General features: G+C 47.8%; 1 protein-coding gene across 1 annotated transcript; it reads right to left on the minus strand.

The window, feature by feature from the left end:
• Nucleotides 1-319: 319 nt before the first annotated feature.
• LOC129845333 (mucin-2-like) lies at nt 320-1,795 on the minus strand (the record flags this gene model as incomplete). The annotated part of the gene is made up of 3 exons (XM_055913219.1): nt 320-663; nt 1,174-1,238; nt 1,329-1,795. Coding segments are annotated over 3 exons (876 nt in total), but the record flags the coding sequence as incomplete, so codon positions are not given.
• Nucleotides 1,796-17,937: the final 16,142 nt, after the last annotated feature.

The raw sequence follows: 17,937 nt of genomic DNA on the forward strand, positions 1-17,937 counted from the left end.
TAGTTGTTGTCGAAGGTGCTGCAGTCTCAGTGGTTGTAAGAATAGCAGTTGTTGTAGCAGGAGCTGCAGTGGTTGTCATAATAGGTTCTGGAGTTGTAGTGGTTGTTGTAGCAGCAGTTGTTGTAGTTAGAGCTGCAGTGTTTGTCGTAGGGGCAGCTGCTGTGGTTGAAGTAGATGCTAAGGTTGTTGTAGGAGCTGCAGTTGTCGTGGGAGCTACAGTTGTTGTAGGTGTTTCTGTTGTTGCGGTTGTCGTAGGAGCTGAAGTTGTAGTTGTTGTAGAAGGTGCTGCAGTCGCAGAGGTTGTAAGAATAGCAGTTGTTGTAGCACGAGCTGCAGTGGTTGTCGTAATAGGTTCTGGAGTTGTAGTGGTCGTTGGAGCAGCAGTTGTTGTAGTTAGAGCTGCAGTGGTTGTCGTAGAGGCAGCTGCTGTGGTTGAAGTAGATTCTAAAGTTGTTGTAGGAGCTGCAGTTGTCGTGGAAGCTACAGTTGTTGTAGGTGTTGCTGTTGTGGTTGTCGTAGGAGCTGAAGTTGTAGTTGTTGTAGAAGGTGCTGCAGTCGCAGTGGTTGTAAGAATAGCAGTTGTTGTAGCAGGAGCTGCAGTGGTTGTCGTAATAGGTTCTGGAGTTGTAGTGGTCGTTGGAGCAGCAGTTGTTGTAGTTAGAGCTGCAGTGGTTGTCGTAGAGGCAGCTTCTGTAGTTGACGTAGAAGCTACAGTTGTTGCAGCAGTAGCTGTAGTTGTGATTGATGTAGTAAGCACAACAGGTGTAGTGGTCGTGGGAGCTACAGTTGTAGGAACTGCAGGTGTTGTAGTAGGTGCTGTTGTTGCGGTTGTCGTAGGAGCTGAAGTTGAAGCTGTTATAGAAGGTGCTGCAGCCATTGTTGTCGTAAGAACAGAAGTTGGTGTAGTAGGAGCTGCACTGGTTGTCGTAGTAGGTTCTGGAGTTGTAGTGGTCGAAGGAGCAGCAGTTGTTGCAGTGAGGGCTGCAATGGTTGTCGTAGGGGCAGCTGCTGTGGTTGAAGTAGATTCTAAAGTTGTTGTAGGAGCTGCAGTTGTCGTGGAAGCTACAGTTGTTGTAGGTGTTGCTGTTGTGGTTGTCGTAGGAGCTGAAGTTGTAGTTGTTGTAGAAGGTGCTGCAGTCGCAGAGGTTGTAAGAATAGCAGTTGTTGTAGCACGAGCTGCAGTGGTTGTCGTAATAGGTTCTGGAGTTGTAGTGGTCGTTGGAGCAGCAGTTGTTGTAGTTAGAGCTGCAGTGGTTGTCGTAGAGGCAGCTGCTGTGGTTGACGTAGAAGCTACAGTTGTTGCAGCAGGAGCTGTAGTTGTGATTGATGTAGTAAGTACAACAGGTGTAGTGGTCGTGGGAGCTAAAGTTGTAGGAACTGCAGGTGTTGTAGTAGGTGCTGTTGTTGCGGTTGTCGTAGGAGCGGAAGTTGAAGCTGTTGTAGAAGGTGCTGCAGCCATTGTTGTTGTAAGAATAGCAGTTGTTGTAGCAGGAGCTGCAGTGGTTGTCGTAATAGGTTCTGGAGTTGTAGTGGTCGTTGGAGCAGCAGTTGTTGTAGTTAGAGCTGCAGTGGTTGTCGTAGAGGCAGCTGCTGTGGTTGAAGTAGATTCTAAAGTTGTTGTAGGAGCTGCAGTTGTCGTGGAAGCTACAGTTGTTGTAGGTGTTGCTGTTGTGGTTGTCGTAGGAGCTGAAGTTGTAGTTGTTGTAGAAGGTGCTGCAGTCGCAGTGGTTGTAAGAATAGCAGTTGTTGTAGCAGGAGCTGCAGTGGTTGTCGTAATAGGTTCTGGAGTTGTAGTGGTCGTTGGAGCAGCAGTTGTTGTAGTTAGAGCTGCAGTGGTTGTCGTAGAGGCAGCTTCTGTGGTTGACGTAGAAGCTACAGTTGTTGCAGCAGTAGCTGTAGTTGTGATTGATGTAGTAAGCACAACAGGTGTAGTGGTCGTGGGAGCTACAGTTGTAGGAACTGCAGGTGTTGTAGTAGGTGCTGTTGTTGCGGTTGTCGTAGGAGCTGAAGTTGAAGCTGTTATAGAAGGTGCTGCAGCCATTGTTGTTGTAAGAACAGAAGTTGGTGTAGTAGGAGCTGCACTGGTTGTCGTAGTAGGTTCTGGAGTTGTAGTGGTCGAAGGAGCAGCAGTTGTTGCAGTGAGGGCTGCAATGGTTGTCGTAGGGGCAGCTGCTGTGGTTGAAGTAGATTCTAAAGTTGTTGTAGGAGCTGCAGTTGTCGTGGAAGCTACAGTTGTTGTAGGTGTTGCTGTTGTGGTTGTCGTAGGAGCTGAAGTTGTAGTTGTTGTCGAAGGTGCTTCAGTCTCAGTGGTTGTAAGAATAGCAGTTGTTGTAGCAGGAGCTGCAGTGGTTGTCGTAATAGGTTCTGGAGTTGTAGTGGTCGTTGGAGCAGCAGTTGTTGTAGTTAGAGCTGCAGTGGTTGTCGTAGAGGCAGCTGCTGTGGTTGACGTAGAAGCTACAGTTGTTGTAGCAGGAGCTGTAGTTGTGATTGATGTAGTAAGCACAACAGGTGTAGTGGTCGTGGGAGCTACAGTTGTAGGAACTGCAGGTGTTGTAGTAGGTGCTGTTGTTGCGGTTGTCGTAGGAGCTGAAGTTGAAGCTGTTATAGAAGGTGCTGCAGCCATTGTTGTTGTAAGAACAGAAGTTGGTGTAGTAGGAGCTGCACTGGTTGTCGTAGTAGGTTCTGGAGTTGTAGTGGTTGTTTTAGCAGCAGTTGTTGTAGTAGAAGCTGCAGTGGTTGTCGTAATTGTTTCAGGAGTTGTAGTGGTCGTTGGAGCAGCAGTTGTTGTAGTTAGAGCTGCAGTGGTTGTCGTAGGAGCAGCTGCTGTGGTTGAAGTAGATTCTAAAGTTGTTGTAGGAGCTGCAGTTGTCGTGGAAGCTACAGTTGTTGTAGGTGTTGCTGTTGTGGTTGTCGTAGGAGCTGAAGTTGTAGTTGTTGTCGAAGGTGCTGCAGTCTCAGTGGTTGTAAGAATAGCAGTTGTTGTAGTTAGAGCTGCAGTGGTTGTCGTAGAGGCAGCTGCTGGGGTTGAAGTAGATTCTAAAGTTGTTGTAGGAGCTGCAGTTGTCGTGGAAGCTACAGTTGTTGTAGGTGTTGCTGTTGTGGTTGTCGTAGGAGCTGAAGTTGTAGTTGTTGTCGAAGGTGCTGCAGTCGCAGTGGTTGTAAGAATTGCAGTTTTTGTAGTAGAAGCTGCAGTGGTTGTCGTAATTGGTTCAGGAGTTGTAGTGGTCGTTGGAGCAGCAGTTGTTATAGTTAGAGCTGCAGTGGTTGTCGTAGGAGCAGCTGCTGTGGTTGAAGTAGATTCTAAAGTTGTTGTAGGAGCTGCAGTTGTCGTGGAAGCTACAGTTGTTGTAGGTGTTGCTGTTGTGGTTGTCGTAGGAGCTGAAGTTGTAGTTGTTGTAGAGGGTGCTGCAGTCGCAGTGGTTGTAAGAATAGCAGTTGTTGTAGCAGGAGCTGCAGTGGTTGTCGTAATAGGTTCTGGAGTTGTAGTGGTTGTTGGAGCAGCAGTTGTTGTAGTTAGAGCTGCAGTGGTTGTCTTAGAGGCAGCTGCTGTGGTTGACGTAGAAGCTACAGTTGTTGCAGCAGGAGCTGTAGTTGTGATTGATGTAGTAAGCACAACAGGTGTAGTGGTCGTGGGAGCTACAGTTGTAGGAACTGTAGGTGTTGTAGTAGGTGCTGTTGTTGCGGTTGTCGTAGGAGCTGAAGTTGAAGCTGTTGTAGAAGGTGCTGCAGCCATTGTTGTTGTAAGAACAGAAGTTGGTGTAGTAGGAGATGCACTGGTTGTCGTAGTAGGTTCTGGATTTGTAGTGGTCGAAGGAGCAGCAGTTGTTGCAGTTAGGGCTGCAAAGGTTGTCGTAGGGGCAGCTGCTGTGGTTGAAGTAGATTCTAAAATTGCTGTAGGAGCTGCAGTTGTCGTGGAAGCTTCAGTTGTTGTAGGTGTTGCTGTTGTGGTTGTCGTAGGAGCTGAAGTTGTAGTTGTTGTAGAAGGTGCTGCAGTCGCAGTGGTTGTAAGAATTGCAGTTTTTGTAGCAGGAGCTGCAGTGGTTGTCGTAATTGGTTCCGGAGTTGTAGTGGTCGTTGGAGCAGCAGTTGTTGCAGTTAGGGGTGCAATGGTTGTCGTAGGGGCAGCTGCTGTGGTTGAAGTAGATTCTAAAATTGTTGTAGGAGCTGCAGTTGTCGTGGAAGCTTCAGTTGTTGTAGGTGTTGCTGTTGTGGTTGTCGTAGGAGCTGAAGTTGTAGTTGTTGTCGAAGGTGCTGCAGTCTCAGTGGTTGTAAGAATAGCAGTTGTTGTAGCAGGAGCTGCAGTGGTTGTCGTAATAGGTTCTGGAGTTGTAGTGGTCGTTGGAGCAGTTGTTGTAGTTAGAGCTGCAGTGGTTGTCGTAGGAGCAGCTGCTGTGGTTGAAGTAGATTCTAAAGTTGTTGTAGGAGCTGCAGTTGTCGTGGAAGCTACAGTTGTTGTACGTGTTGCTGTTGTGGTTGTCGTAGGAGCTGAAGTTGTAGTTGTTGTAGAAGGTGCTGCAGTCGCAGAGGTTGTAAGAATAGCAGTTGTTGTAGCAGGAGCTGCAGTGGTTGTCGTAATAGGTTCTGGAGTATTATTGGTCGTTGGAGCAGCAGTTGTTGTAGTTAGAGCTGCAGTGGTTGTCGTAGAGGCAGCTGCTGTGGTTGACGTAGAAGCTACAGTTGTTGCAGCAGGAGCTGTAGTTGTGATTGATGTAGTAAGTACAACAGGTGTAGTGGTCGTGGGAGCTACAGTTGTAGGAACTGCAGGTGTTGTAGTAGGTGCTGTTGTTGTGATTGTCGTAGGAGCTGAAGTTGAAGCTGTTGTAGAAGGTGCTGAAGTCGCAGTGGTTGTAAGAATAGCAGTTGTTGTAGTAGGAGCTGCATTGGTTGTCGTAATAGGTTCTGGAGTTGTAGTGGTCGTTGGAGCAGCAGTTGTTGTAGTTAGAGCTGCAGTGGTTGTCGTAGAAGCAGCTGCTGTGGTTGACGTAGAAGCTACAGTTGTTTCAGCAGGAGCTGTAGTTGTGATTGCTGTAGTAAGCTCAAACGGTGTAGTGGTCGTGGGAGCTACAGTCGTAGGAACTGCAGGTGTTGTAGTAGGTGCTGTTGTTGCGGTTGTCGTAGGAGCTGAAGTTGAAGCTGTTGTAGAAGGTGCTGCAGCCATTGTTGTTGTAAGAACAGAAGTTGGTGTAGTAGGAGATGCACTGGTTGTCGTAGTAGGTTCTGGATTTGTAGTGGTCGAAGGAGCAGCAGTTGTTGCAGTTAGGGCTGCAATGGTTGTCGTAGGGGCAGCTGCTGTGGTTGAAGTAGATTCTAAAATTGCTGTAGGAGCTGCAGTTGTCGTGGAAGCTTCAGTTCTTGTAGGTGTTGCTGTTGTGGTTGTCGTAGGAGCTGAAGTTGTAGTTGTTGTAAAAGGTGCTGCAGTCGCAGTGGTTGTAAGAATTGCAGTTTTTGTAGCAGGAGCTGCAGTGGTTGTCGTAATAGGTTCTGGAGTTGTAGTGGTCGTTGGAGCAGTTGTTGTAGTTAGAGCTGCAGTGGTTGTCGTAGGAGCAGCTGCTGTGGTTGAAGTAGATTCTAAAGTTGTTGTAGGAGCTGCAGTTGTCGTGGAAGCTACAGTTGTTGTACGTGTTGCTGTTGTGGTTGTCGTAGGAGCTGAAGTTGTAGTTGTTTTAGAAGGTGCTGCAGTCGCAGTGGTTGTAAGAATAGCAGTTGTTGTAGCAGGAGCTGCAGTGGTTGTCGTAATAGGTTCTGTATTTTTAGTGGTCGTTGGAGCAGCAGTTGTTGTAGTAAGAGCTGCAGTGGTTGTCGTAGGGGCAGCTGTTGTGGTTGAAGTAGATTCTAAAGTTGTTGTAGGAGCTGCAGTTGTCGTGGAAGCTACAGTTGTTTTAGGTGTTGCTGTTGTGGTTGTCGTAGGAGCTGAAGTTGTAGTTGTTGTAGAAGGTGCTGCAGTCGCAGTGGTTGTAAGAATAGCAGTTGTTGTTGCAGGAGCTGCAGTGGTTATCGTAATAGGTTCTGGAGTTGTAGTGGTCGTAGGAGCAGCAGTTGTTGTAGTTAGAGCTGCAGTGGTTGTCGTAGAGGCAGCTGCTGTGGTTGACGTAGAAGCTACAGTTGTTGCAGCAGGAGCTGTAGTTGTGATTGATGTAGTAAGTACAACAGGTGTAGTGGTCGTGGGAGCTACAGTTGTAGGAACTGCAGGTGTTGTAGTAGGTGCTGTTGTTGTGATTGTCGTAGGAGCTGAAGTTGAAGTTGTTGTAGAAGGTGCTGAAGTCGCAGTGGTTGTAAGAATAGCAGTTGTTGTAGTAGGAGCTGCATTGGTTGTCGTAATAGGTTCTGGAGTTGTAGTGGTCGTAGGAGTAGCAGTTGTTGTAGGTAGGGCTGCAGTGGTTGTCGTAGGGGTAGCTGCTGTGGTTGAAGTAGATGCTAAAGTTGTTGTAGGAGCTGCAGTTGTCGTGGGAGCTATAGTTGTTGTAGGTGTTGCTGTTGTGGTTGTCGTAGGAGCTGAAGTTGTAGTTGTTGTAGAAGGTGCTGCAGTCGTTGTGGTCGTAAGAACAGCAGTTGTTGTAGCAGGAGCTGCACTGGTTGTCGTAGTAGGTTCTGGAGTTGTAGTGGTCGTAGAAGCAGCAGTTGTTGTAGTTAGAGCTGCAGTGGTTGTCGTAGGGGCAGCTGCTGTGGTTGAAGTAGATTCTAAAGTTGTTGTAGGAGCTGCAGTTGTCGTTGAAGCTACAGTTGTTTTAGGTGTTGCTGTTGTTGCGGTTGTCATAGGAGCTGAAGTTGTAGTTGTTGTAGAAGGTGCTGCAGCCATTGTTGTTGTAAGAACAACAGTTGCTGTTATAGGAGCTGCACTGGTTGTCGTAGTAGGTTCAGGAGTTGTAGTGGTCGTTGGAGCAGCAGTTGTTGTAGTTAGAGCTGCAGTGGTTGTCGTAGAAGCAGCTGCTGTGGTTGACGTAGAAGCTACAGTTGTTTCAGCAGGAGCTGTAGTTGTGATTGCTGTAGTAAGCTCAAACGGTGTAGTGGTCGTGGGAGCTACAGTCGTAGGAACTGCAGGTGTTGTAGTAGGTGCTGTTGTTGCGGTTGTCGTAGGAGCTGAAGTTGAAGGTGTTGTAGAAGGTGCTGCAGCCATTGTGGTCGTAAGAACAGCAGTTGTTGTAGCAGGAGCTGCAGTGGTTGTCGTAGTAGGTTCTGGAGTTGTAGTGGTCGAAGGAGCAGCAGTTGTTACAGTTAGGGCTGCAGTGGTTGTCGTAGGGGCAGCTGCTGTGGTTGAAGTAGATTCTAAGGTTGTCGTAGGGGCAGCTGCTGTGGTTGAAGTAGATTCTAAGGTTGTTGTAGGTGTTGCTATTGTGGTTGTCGTAGGAGCTGAAGTTGTAGTTGTTGTAGAAGGTGCTGCAGTCGCAGTGGTTGTAAGAATAGCAGTTTTTGTAGTATTAGCTGCACTGGTTGTTGTAGTAGGTTCTGGAGTTGTAGTGGTCGTAGGAGCAGCAGTTGTTGCAGTTAGGGCTGCAGTGGTTGTCGTAGGGGCAGCTGCTGTGGTTGAAGTAGATTCTAAAGTTGTTGTAGGAGCTGCAGTTGTCGTGGAAGCTACAGTTGTTGTAGGTATTGCTGTTGTGGTTGTCGTAGGAGCTGAAGTTGTAGTTGTTGTAGAAGGTGCTGCAGTCGCAGTGGTTGTAAGAATAGCAGTTGTTGTATCAGGAGCTGCAGTGGTTATCGTAATAGGTTCTGGAGTATTATTGGTCGTTGGAGCAGCAGTTGTTGTAGTTAGAGCTGCAGTGGTTGTCGTAGAGGCAGCTGCTGTGGTTGACGTAGAAGCTACAGTTGTTGCAGCAGGAGCTGTAGTTGTGATTGATGTAGTAAGTACAACAGGTGTAGTGGTCGTGGGAGCTACAGTTGTAGGAACTGCAGGTGTTGTAGTAGGTGCTGTTGTTGTGATTGTCGTAGGAGCTGAAGTTGAAGTTGTTGTAGAAGGTGCTGAAGTCGCAGTGGTTGTAAGAATAGCAGTTGTTGTAGTAGGAGCTGCATTGGTTGTCGTAATAGGTTCTGGAGTTGTAGTGGTCGTAGGAGTAGCAGTTGTTGTAGGTAGGGCTGCAGTGGTTGTCGTAGGGGCAGCTGCTGTGGTTGAAGTAGATGCTAAAGTTGTTGTAGGAGCTGCAGTTGTCGTGGGAGCTATAGTTGTTGTAGGTGTTGCTGTTGTGGTTGTCGTAGGAGCTGAAGTTGTAGTTGTTGTAGAAGGTGCTGCAGTCGTTGTGGTCGTAAGAACAGCAGTTGTTGTAGCAGGAGCTGCACTGGTTGTCGTAGTAGGTTCTGGAGTTGTAGTGGTCGTAGAAGCAGCAGTTGTTGTAGTTAGAGCTGCAGTGGTTGTCGTAGGGGCAGCTGCTGTGGTTGAAGTAGATTCTAAAGTTGTTGTAGGAGCTGCAGTTGTCGTTGAAGCTACAGTTGTTGTAGGTGTTGCTGTTGTTGCGGTTGCGGTTGTCATAGGAGCTGAAGTTGTAGTTGTTGTAGAAGGTGCTGCAGCCATTGTTGTTGTAAGAACAACAGTTGCTGTAGTAGGAGCTGCACTGGTTGTCGTAGTAGGTTCAGGAGTTGTAGTGGTCGTTGGAGCAGCAGTTGTTGTAGTTAGAGCTGCAGTGGTTGTCGTAGAAGCAGCTGCTGTGGTTGACGTAGAAGCTACAGTTGTTTCAGCAGGAGCTGTAGTTGTGATTGCTGTAGTAAGCTCAAACGGTGTAGTGGTCGTGGGAGCTACAGTCGTAGGAACTGCAGGTGTTGTAGTAGGTGCTGTTGTTGCGGTTGTCGTAGGAGCTGACGTTGAAGGTGTTGTAGAAGGTGCTGCAGCCATTGTGGTCGTAAGAACAGCAGTTGTTGTAGTAGGAGCTGCAGTGGTTGTCGTAGTAGGTTCTGGAGTTGTAGTGGTCGAAGGAGCAGCAGTTGTTGCAGTTAGGGCTGCAGTTGTTGTCGTAGGGGCAGCTGCTGTGGTTGAAGTAGATTCTAAGGTTGTCGTAGGGGCAGCTGCTGTGGTTGAAGTAGATTCTAAGGTTGTTGTAGGTGTTGCTGTTGTGGTTGTCGTAGGAGCTGAAGTTGTAGTTGTTGTAGAAGGTGCTGCAGTCGCAGTGGTTGTAAGAATTGCAGTTTTTGTAGTATTAGCTGCACTGGTTGTTGTAGTAGGTTCTGGAGTTGTAGTGGTCGTAGGAGCAGCAGTTGTTGCAGTTAGGGCTGCAGTGGTTGTCGTAGGGGCAGCTGCTGTGGTTGAAGTAGATTCTAAAGTTGTTGTAGGAGCTGCAGTTGTCGTGGAAGCTACAGTTGTTGTAGGTATTGCTGTTGTTGCGGTTGTCGTAGGAGCTGAAGTTGTAGTTGTTGTAGAAGGTGCTGCAGTCGCAGTGGTTGTAAGAATAGCCGTTGTTGTAGCAGGAGCTGCAGTGGTTGTCGTAATAGGTTCTGGAGTTTTAGTGGTCGTAGGAGCAGCAGTTGTTGTAGTTAGAGCTGCTGTGGTTGAAGTAGATGCTAAAGTTGTTGTAGTAGCTGCAGTTGTTGTGGGATCTACAGTTGTCGTGGGAGCTATAGTTGTTGTTGTTGTCATAGGAGCTGAAGTTGTAGTTGTTGTAAAAGGTGCTGCAGTAGGAGTGGTTGTGAGAATAGCAGTTGTTGTAGCAGGAGCTGCAGTGGTTGTCGAAGAGGCAGCTGCTGTGGTTGAAGTAGATACTAAAGTTCTTGTAGTAGCTGCAGTTGTCGTGGGAGCTACAGTTGTCGTGGGATCTACAGTTGTTGTTGTTGTTGTCGTAGGAGCTGAAGTTGTAGTTGTTGTAGAAGGTGCTGCAGTCGCAGTGGTTGTAAGAATTGCAGTTCTTGTAGCAGGAGCTGCAGTGGTTGTAGTAATTGGTTCAGGAGTTGTAGTGGTCGTTGGAGCAGCAGTTGTTGTAGTTAGAGCTGCAGTGGTTGTCGTAGGAGCAGCTGCTGTGGTTGAAGTAGATTCTAAAGTTGTTGTAGGAGCTGCAGTTGTCGTGGAAGCTACAGTTGTTGTAGGTGTTGCTGTTGTGGTTGTCGTAGGAGCTGAAGTTGTAGTTGTTGTAGAAAGTGCTGCAGTCGCAGTGGTTGTAAGAATAGCAGTTGTTGTAGCAGGAGCTGCAGTGGTTGTCGTAATAGATTCTGGAGTTGTTGTGGTCGTTGGAGCAGCAGTTGTTGTAGTTAGAGCTGCAGTGGTTGTCGTAGAGGCAGCTGCTGTGGTTGACGTAGAAGCTACAGTTGTTGCAGCAGGAGCTGTAGTTGTGATTGATGTAGTAAGCACAACAGGTGTAGTGGTCGTGGGAGCTACAGTTGTAGGAACTGCAGGTGTTGTAGTAGGTGCTGTTGTTGCGGTTGTCGTAGGAGCTGAAGTTGAAGCTGTTGTAGAAGGTGCTGCAGCCATTGTTGTTGTAAGAACAGAAGTTGGTGTAGTAGGAGCTGCACTGGTTGTCGTAGTAGGTTCTGGTTTTGTAGTGGTCGAAGGAACAGCAGTTGTTGCAGTTAGGGCTGCAATGGTTGACGTAGGGGCAGCTGCTGTGGTTGAAGTAGATTCTAAAATTGTTGTAGGAGCTGCAGTTGTTGTGGAAGCTTCAGTTGTTGTAGGTGTTGCTGTTGTGGTTGTCGTAGGAGCTGAAGTTGTAGTTGTTGTCGAAGGTGCTGCAGTCTCAGTGGTTGTAAGAATAGCCGTTGTTGTAGCAGGAGCTGCAGTGGTTGTCGTAATAGGTTCTGGAGTTGTAGTGGTCGTTGGAGCAGCAGTTGTTGTAGTTAGAGCTGCAGTGGTTGTCTTAGAGGCAGCTGCTGTGGTTGACGTAGAAGCTACAGTTGTTGCAGCAGGAGCTGTAGTTGTGATTGATGTAGTAAGCACAACAGGTGTAGTGGTCGTGGGAGCTACAGTTGTTGTAGGTTTTGCTGTTGTGGTTGTAGTAGGAGCTGAAGTTGTAGTTGTTGTAGAAGGTGCTGCAGTCGCAGTGGTTGTAAGAATTGCAGTTTTTGTAGCAGGAGCTGCAGTGGTTGTCGTAATTGGTTCCGGAGTTGTAGTGGTCGTTGGAGCAGCAGTTGTTGCAGTTAGGGCTGCAATGGTTGTCGTAGGGGCAGCTGCTCTGGTTGAAGTAGATTTTAAAATTGTTGTAGGAGCTGCAGTTGTCGTTGAAGCTTCAGTTGTTGTAGGTGTTGCTGTTGTGGTTGTCGTAGGAGCTGAAGTTGTAGTTGTTGTCGAAAGTGCTGCAGACTCAGTGGTTGTAAGAAAGGCAGTTGTTGTAGCAGGAGCTGCAGTGGTTGTCATAATAGGTTCTGGAGTTGCAGTGGTCGTTGGAGCAGCAGTTGTTGTAGTTAGAGCTGCAGTGGTTGTCGTAGGGGCAGCTGCTGTGGTTGAAGTAGATGCTAAGGTTGTTGTAGGAGCTGCAGTTGTCGTGGGAGCTACAGTTGTTGTAGGTGTTTCTGTTGTTGCGGTTGTCGTAGGAGCTGAAGTTGTAGTTGTTGTAGAAGGTGCTGCAGTCTCAGTGGTTGTAAGAATAGCAGTTGTTGTAGCAGGAGCTGCAGTGGTTGTCGTAGTAGGTTCTGGATTTGTAGTGGTCGAAGGAGCAGCAGTTGTTGCAGTTAGTTCTGCAATGGTTGTCGTAGGGGCAGCTGCTGTGGTTGAAGTAGATTCTGAAATTGTTGTAGGAGCTGCAGTTGTCGTTGAAGCTACAGTTGTTGTAGGTGTTGCTGTTGTGGTTGTCGTAGGAGCTGAAGTTGTAGTTGTTGTAGAAGGTGCTGCAGTCGCAGTGGTTGTAAGAATTGCAGTTTTTGTAGCAGGAGCTGCAGTGGTTGTCGTAATTGGTTCCGGAGTTGTAGTGGTCGTTGGAGCAGCAGTTGTTGCAGTTAGGGCTGCAATGGTTGTCGTAGGGGCAGCTGCTGTGGTTGAAGTAGATTCCAAAATTGTTGTAGGAGCTGCAGTTGTCGTGGAAGCTTCAGTTGTTGTAGGTGTTGCTGTTGTGGTTGTCGTAGGATCTGAAGTTGTAGTTGTTGTCGAAGGTGCTGCAGTCTCAGTGGTTGTAAAAATAGCAGTTGTTGTAGCAGGAGCTGCAGTGGTTGTCATAATAGGTTCTGGAGTTGTAGTGGTCGTTGGAGCAGCAGTTGTTGTAGTTAGAGCTGCAGTGGTTGTTGTAGGGGCAGCTGCTGTGGTTGAAGTAGATGCTAAGGTTGTTGTAGGAGCTGCAGTTGTCGTTGAAGCTACAGTTGTTGTAGGTGCTGATGTTGTGGTTGTCATAGGAGCTGAAGTTGTAGTTGTTGTAGAAGGTGCTGCAGTCGCAGTGGTTGTAAGAATTGCAGTTTTTGTAGCAGGAGCTGCAGTGGTTGTCGTAATTGGTTCAGGAGTTGTAGTGGTCGTTGGAGCAGCAGTTGTTGTAGTTAGAGCTGCAGTGGTTGTCGTAGGAGCAGCTGCTGTGGTTGAAGTAGATTCTAAAGTTGTTGTAGGAGCTGCAGTTGTCGTGGAAGCTACAGTTGTTGTAGGTGTTGCTGTTGTGGTTGTCGTAGGAGCTGAAGTTGTAGTTGTTGTAGAAGGTGCTGCAGTCTCAGAGGTTGTAAGAACAGCAGTTGTTGTAGCAGGAGCTGCAGTGGTTGTCGTAATAGGTTCTGGAGTTGTAGTGGTCGTTGGAGCAGCAGTTGTTGTAGTTAGAGCTGCAGTGGTTGTCTTAGAGGCAGCTGCTGTGGTTGACGTAGAAGCTACAGTTGTTGCAGCAGGAGCTGTTGTTGTGATTGATGTAGTAAGCACAACAGGTGTAGTGGTCGTGGGAGCTACAGTTGTAGGAACTGCAGGTGTTGTAGTAGGTGCTGTTGTTGCGGTTGTCGTAGGAGCTGAAGTTGAAGCTGTTGTAGAAGGTGCTGCAGCCATTGTTGTTGTAAGAACAGAAGTTGGTGTAGTAGGAGCTGCAGTGTTTGTCGTAATAGGTTCTGGAGTTGTAGTGGTCGTTGGAGCAGCAGTTGTTGTAGTTAGAGCTGCAGTGGTTGTCGTAGAGGCAGCTGCTGTGGTTGACGTAGAAGCTACAGTTGTTGCAGCAGGAGCTGTAGTCGTGATTGATGTAGTAAGCACAACAGGTGTAGTGGTCGTGGGAGCTAAAGTTGTAGGAACTGCAGGTGTTGTAGTAGGTGCTGTTGTTGCGGTTGTCGTAGGAGCTGAAGTTGAAGCTGTTGTAGAAGGTGCTGCAGCCATTGTTGTTGTAAGAACAGAAGTTGGTGTAGTAGGAGCTGCACTGGTTGTCGTAGTAGGTTCTGGATTTGTAGTGGTCGAAGGAACAGCAGTTGTTGCAGTTAGGGCTGCAATGGTTGTCGTAGGGGCAGCTGCTGTGGTTGAAGTAGATTCTAAAATTGTTGTAGGAGCTGCAGTTGTTGTGGAAGCTTCAGTTGTTGTAGGTGTTGCTGTTGTGGTTGTCGTAGGAGCTGAAGTTGTAGTTGTTGTCGAAGGTGCTGCAGTCTCAGTGGTTGTAAGAATAGCAGTTGTTGTAGCAGGAGCTGCAGTGGTTGTCGTAATAGGTTCTGGAGTTGTAGTGGTCGTTGGAGCAGCAGTTGTTGTAGTTAGAGCTGCAGTGGTTGTCTTAGAGGCAGCTGCTGTGGTTGACGTAGAAGCTACAGTTGTTGCAGCAGGAGCTGTAGTTGTGATTGATGTAGTAAGCACAACAGGTGTAGTGGTCGTGGGAGCTACAGTTGTAGGAACTGCAGGTGTTGTAGTAGGTGCTGTTGTTGCGGTTGTCGTAGGAGCTGAAGTTGAAGCTGTTGTAGAAGGTGCTGCAGCCATTGTTGTTGTAACAACAGAAGTTGGTGTAGTAGGAGCTGCACTGGTTGTCGTAGTAGGTTCTGGATTTGTAGTGGTCGAAGGAGCAGCAGTTGTTACAGTTAGGGCTGCAATGGTTGCCGTAGGGGCAGCTGCTGTGGTTGAAGTAGATTCTAAAATTGTTGTAGGAGCTGCAGTTGTTGTGGAAGCTTCAGTTGTTGTAGGTGTTGCTGTTGTGGTTGCCGTAGGAGCTGAAGTTGTAGTTGTTGTCGAAGGTGCTGCAGTCGCAGTGGTTGTAAGAACAGCAGTTGTTGTAGCAGGAGCTGCAGTGGTTGTCGTAATAGGTTCTGGAGTTGTAGTGGTCGTTGGAGCAGTAGTTGTTGTAGTTAGAGCTGCAGTGGTTGTCGTAGAGGCAGCTGCTGTGGTTGACGTAGAAGCTACAGTTGTTGCAGCAGGAGCTGTAGTTGTGATTGATGTAGTAAGCACAACAGGTGTAGTGGTCGTGGGAGCTACAGTTGTAGGAACTGCAGGTGTTGTAGTAGGTGCTGTTGTTGCGGTTGTCGTAGGAGCTGAAGTTGAAGCTGTTGTAGAATGTGCTGCAGCCATTGTTGTTGTAAGAACAGAAGTTGGTGTAGTAGGAGATGCACTGGTTGTCGTAGTTGGTTCTGGATTTGTAGTGGTCGAAGGAGCAGCAGTTGTTGTAGTTAGAGCTGCAGTGGTTGTCGTAGGGGCAGCTGCTGTGGTTGAAGTAGATTCTAAAATTGTTGTAGGAGCTGCAGTTGTCGTTGAAGCTACAGTTGTTGTAGGTGTTGCTGTTGTGGTTGTCGTAGGAGCTGAAGTTGTAGTTGTTGTAGAAGGTGCTGCAGTCGCAGTGGTTGTAAGAATTGCAGTTTTTGTAGCAGGAGCTGCAGTGGTTGTCGTAATTGGTACCGGAGTTGTAGTGGTCGTTGGAGCAGCAGTTGTTGCAGTTAGGGCTGCAATGGTTGTCGTAGGGGCAGCTGCTGTGGTTGAAGTAGATTCCAAAATTGTTGTAGGAGCTGCAGTTGTCGTGGAAGCTTCAGTTGTTGTAGGTGTTGCTGTTGTGGTTGTCGTAGGATCTGAAGTTGTAGTTGTTGTCGAAGGTGCTGCAGTCTCAGTGGTTGTAAAAATAGCAGTTGTTGTAGCAGGAGCTGCAGTGGTTGTCATAATAGGTTCTGGAGTTGTAGTGGTCGTTGGAGCAGCAGTTGTTGTAGTTAGAGCTGCAGTGGTTGTCGTAGGGGCAGCTGCTGTGGTTGAAGTAGATGCTAAGGTTGTTGTAGGAGCTGCAGTTGTCGTTGAAGCTACAGTTGTTGTAGGTGCTGCTGTTGTGATTGTCGTAGGAGCTGAAGTTGTAGTTGTTGTAGAAGGTGCTGCAGTCGCAGTGGTTGTAAGAATTGCAGTTTTTGTAGCAGGAGCTGCAGTGGTTGTCGTAATTGGTTCAGGAGTTGTAGTGGTCGTTGGAGCAGCAGTTGTTGTAGTTAGAGCTGCAGTGGTTGTCGTAGGAGCAGCTGCTCTGGTTGAAGTAGATTCTAAAGTTGTTGTAGGAGCTGCAGTTGTCGTGGAAGCTACAGTTGTTGTAGGTGTTGCTGTTGTGGTTGTCGTAGGAGCTGAAGTTGTAGTTGTTGTAGAAGGTGCTGCAGTCGCAGTGGTTGTAAGAATAGCAGTTGTTGTAGCAGGAGCTGCAGTGGTTGTCGTAATAGGTTCTGGAGTTGTAGTGGTCGTTGGAGCAGCAGTTGTTGTAGTTAGAGCTGCAGTGGTTGTCTTAGAGGAAGCTGCTGTGGTTGACGTAGAAGCTACAGTTGTTGCAGCAGGAGCTGTTGTTGTGATTGATGTAGTAAGCACAACTGGTGTAGTGGTCGTGGGAGCTACAGTTGTAGGAACTGCAGGTGTTGTAGTAGGTGCTGTTGTTGCGGTTGTCGTAGGAGCTGAAGTTGAAGCTGTTGTAGAAGGTGCTGCAGCCATTGTTGTTGTAAGAACAGAAGTTGGTGTAGTAGGAGCTGCAGTGTTTGTCGTAATAGGTTCTGGAGTTGTAGTGGTCGTTGGAGCAGCAGTTGTTGCAGTTAGGGCTGCAATGGTTGTCGTAGGGGCAGCTGCTGTGGTTGAAGTAGATTCTAAAATTGTTGTAGGAGCTGCAGTTGTCGTGGAAGCTTCAGTTGTTGTAGGTGTTGCTGTTGTGGTTGTCGTAGGAGCTGAAGTTGTAGTTGTTGTATAAGGTGCTGTAGTCGCAGTGGTTGTAAGAATTGCAGTTTTTGTAGCAGGAGCTGCAGTGGTTGTCGTAATTGGTTCCGGAGTTGTAGTGGTCGTTAGAGCAGCAGTTGTTGCAGTTAGGGCTGCAATGGTTGTCGTAGGGGCAGCTGCTGTGGTAGAAGTAGATTCTAAAATTGTTGTAAGAGCTGCAGTTGTCGTGGAAGCTTCAGTTGTTGTAGGTGTTGCTGTTGTGGTTGTCGTAGGAGCTGAAGTTGTAGTTGTTGTCGAAGGTGCTGCAGTCTCAGTGGTTGTAAGAATAGCAGTTGTTGTAGCAGGAGCTGCAGTGGTTGTCATAATAGGTTCTGGAGTTGCAGTGGTCGTTGGAGCAGCAGTTGTTGTAGTTAGAGCTGCAGTGGTTGTCGTAGGGGCAGCTGCTGTGGTTGAAGTAGATGCTAAGGTTGTTGTAGGAGCTGCAGTTGTCGTGGGAGCTACAGTTGTTGTAGGTGTTTCTGTTGTTGCGGTTGTCGTAGGAGCTGAAGTTGTAGTTGTTGTAGAAGGTGCTGCAGTCGCAGTGGTTGTAAGAACAGCAGTTGTTGTAGTAGGAGCTGCAGTGGTTGTCGTAATAGGTTCTGGAGTTGTAGTGGTCGTTGGAGCAGCAGTTGTTGTAGTTAGAGCTGCAGTGGTTGTCGTAGGAGCAGCTGCTCTGGTTGAAGTAGATTCTAAAGTTGTTGTAGGAGCTGCAGTTGTCGTGGAAGCTACAGTTGTTGTAGGTGTTGCTGTTGTGGTTGTCGTAGGAGCTGAAGTTGTAGTTGTTGTAGAAGGTGCTGCAGTCGCAGTGGTTGTAAGAATAGCAGTTGTTGTAGCAGGAGCTGCAGTGGTTGTCGTAATAGGTTCTGGAGTTGTAGTGGTCGTTGGAGCAGCAGTTGTTGTAGTTAGAGCTGCAGTGGTTGTCTTAGAGGAAGCTGCTGTGGTTGACGTAGAAGCTACAGTTGTTGCAGCAGGAGCTGTTGTTGTGATTGATGTAGTAAGCACAACAGGTGTAGTGGTCGTGGGAGCTACAGTTGTAGGAACTGCAGGTGTTGTAGTAGGTGCTGTTGTTGCGGTTGTCGTAGGAGCTGAAGTTGAAGCTGTTGTAGAAGGTGCTGCAGCCATTGTTGTTGTAAGAACAGAAGTTGGTGTAGTAGGAGCTGCAGTGTTTGTCGTAATAGGTTCTGGAGTTGTAGTGGTCGTTGGAGCAGCAGTTGTTGCAGTTAGGGCTGCAATGGTTGTCGTAGGGGCAGCTGCTGTGGTTGAAGTAGATTCTAAAATTGTTGTAGGAGCTGCAGTTGTCGTGGAAGCTTCAGTTGTTGTAGGTGTTGCTGTTGTGGTTGTCGTAGGAGCTGAAGTTGTAGTTGTTGTATAAGGTGCTGTAGTCGCAGTGGTTGTAAGAATTGCAGTTTTTGTAGCAGGAGCTGCAGTGGTTGTCGTAATTGGTTCCGGAGTTGTAGTGGTCGTTAGAGCAGCAGTTGTTGCAGTTAGGGCTGCAATGGTTGTCGTAGGGGCAGCTGCTGTGGTAGAAGTAGATTCTAAAATTGTTGTAAGAGCTGCAGTTGTCGTGGAAGCTTCAGTTGTTGTAGGTGTTGCTGTTGTGGTTGTCGTAGGAGCTGAAGTTGTAGTTGTTGTCGAAGGTGCTGCAGTCTCAGTGGTTGTAAGAATAGCAGTTGTTGTAGCAGGAGCTGCAGTGGTTGTCATAATAGGTTCTGGAGTTGTAGTGGTCGTTGGAGCAGCAGTTGTTGCAGTTAGAGCTGCAGTGGTTGTCGTAGAGTTAGCTGCTGTGGTTGATGTAGATTCTAAAGTTGTTGTAGGAGCTGCAGTTGTCGTGGGAGCTACAGTTGTTGTAGGTGTTGCTGTTGTGGTTGTCGTAGGAGCTGAAGTTGTAGTTGTTGTAGAAGGTGCTGCAGTCGCAGTGGTTGTAAGAATAGCAGTTGTTGTAGCAGGAGCTGCAGTGGTTGTCGTAATAGGTT

Source organism: Salvelinus fontinalis, unplaced genomic scaffold, assembly GCF_029448725.1.
Source record: "Salvelinus fontinalis isolate EN_2023a unplaced genomic scaffold, ASM2944872v1 scaffold_0280, whole genome shotgun sequence".
NCBI lineage: Eukaryota > Metazoa > Chordata > Actinopteri > Salmoniformes > Salmonidae > Salvelinus > Salvelinus fontinalis.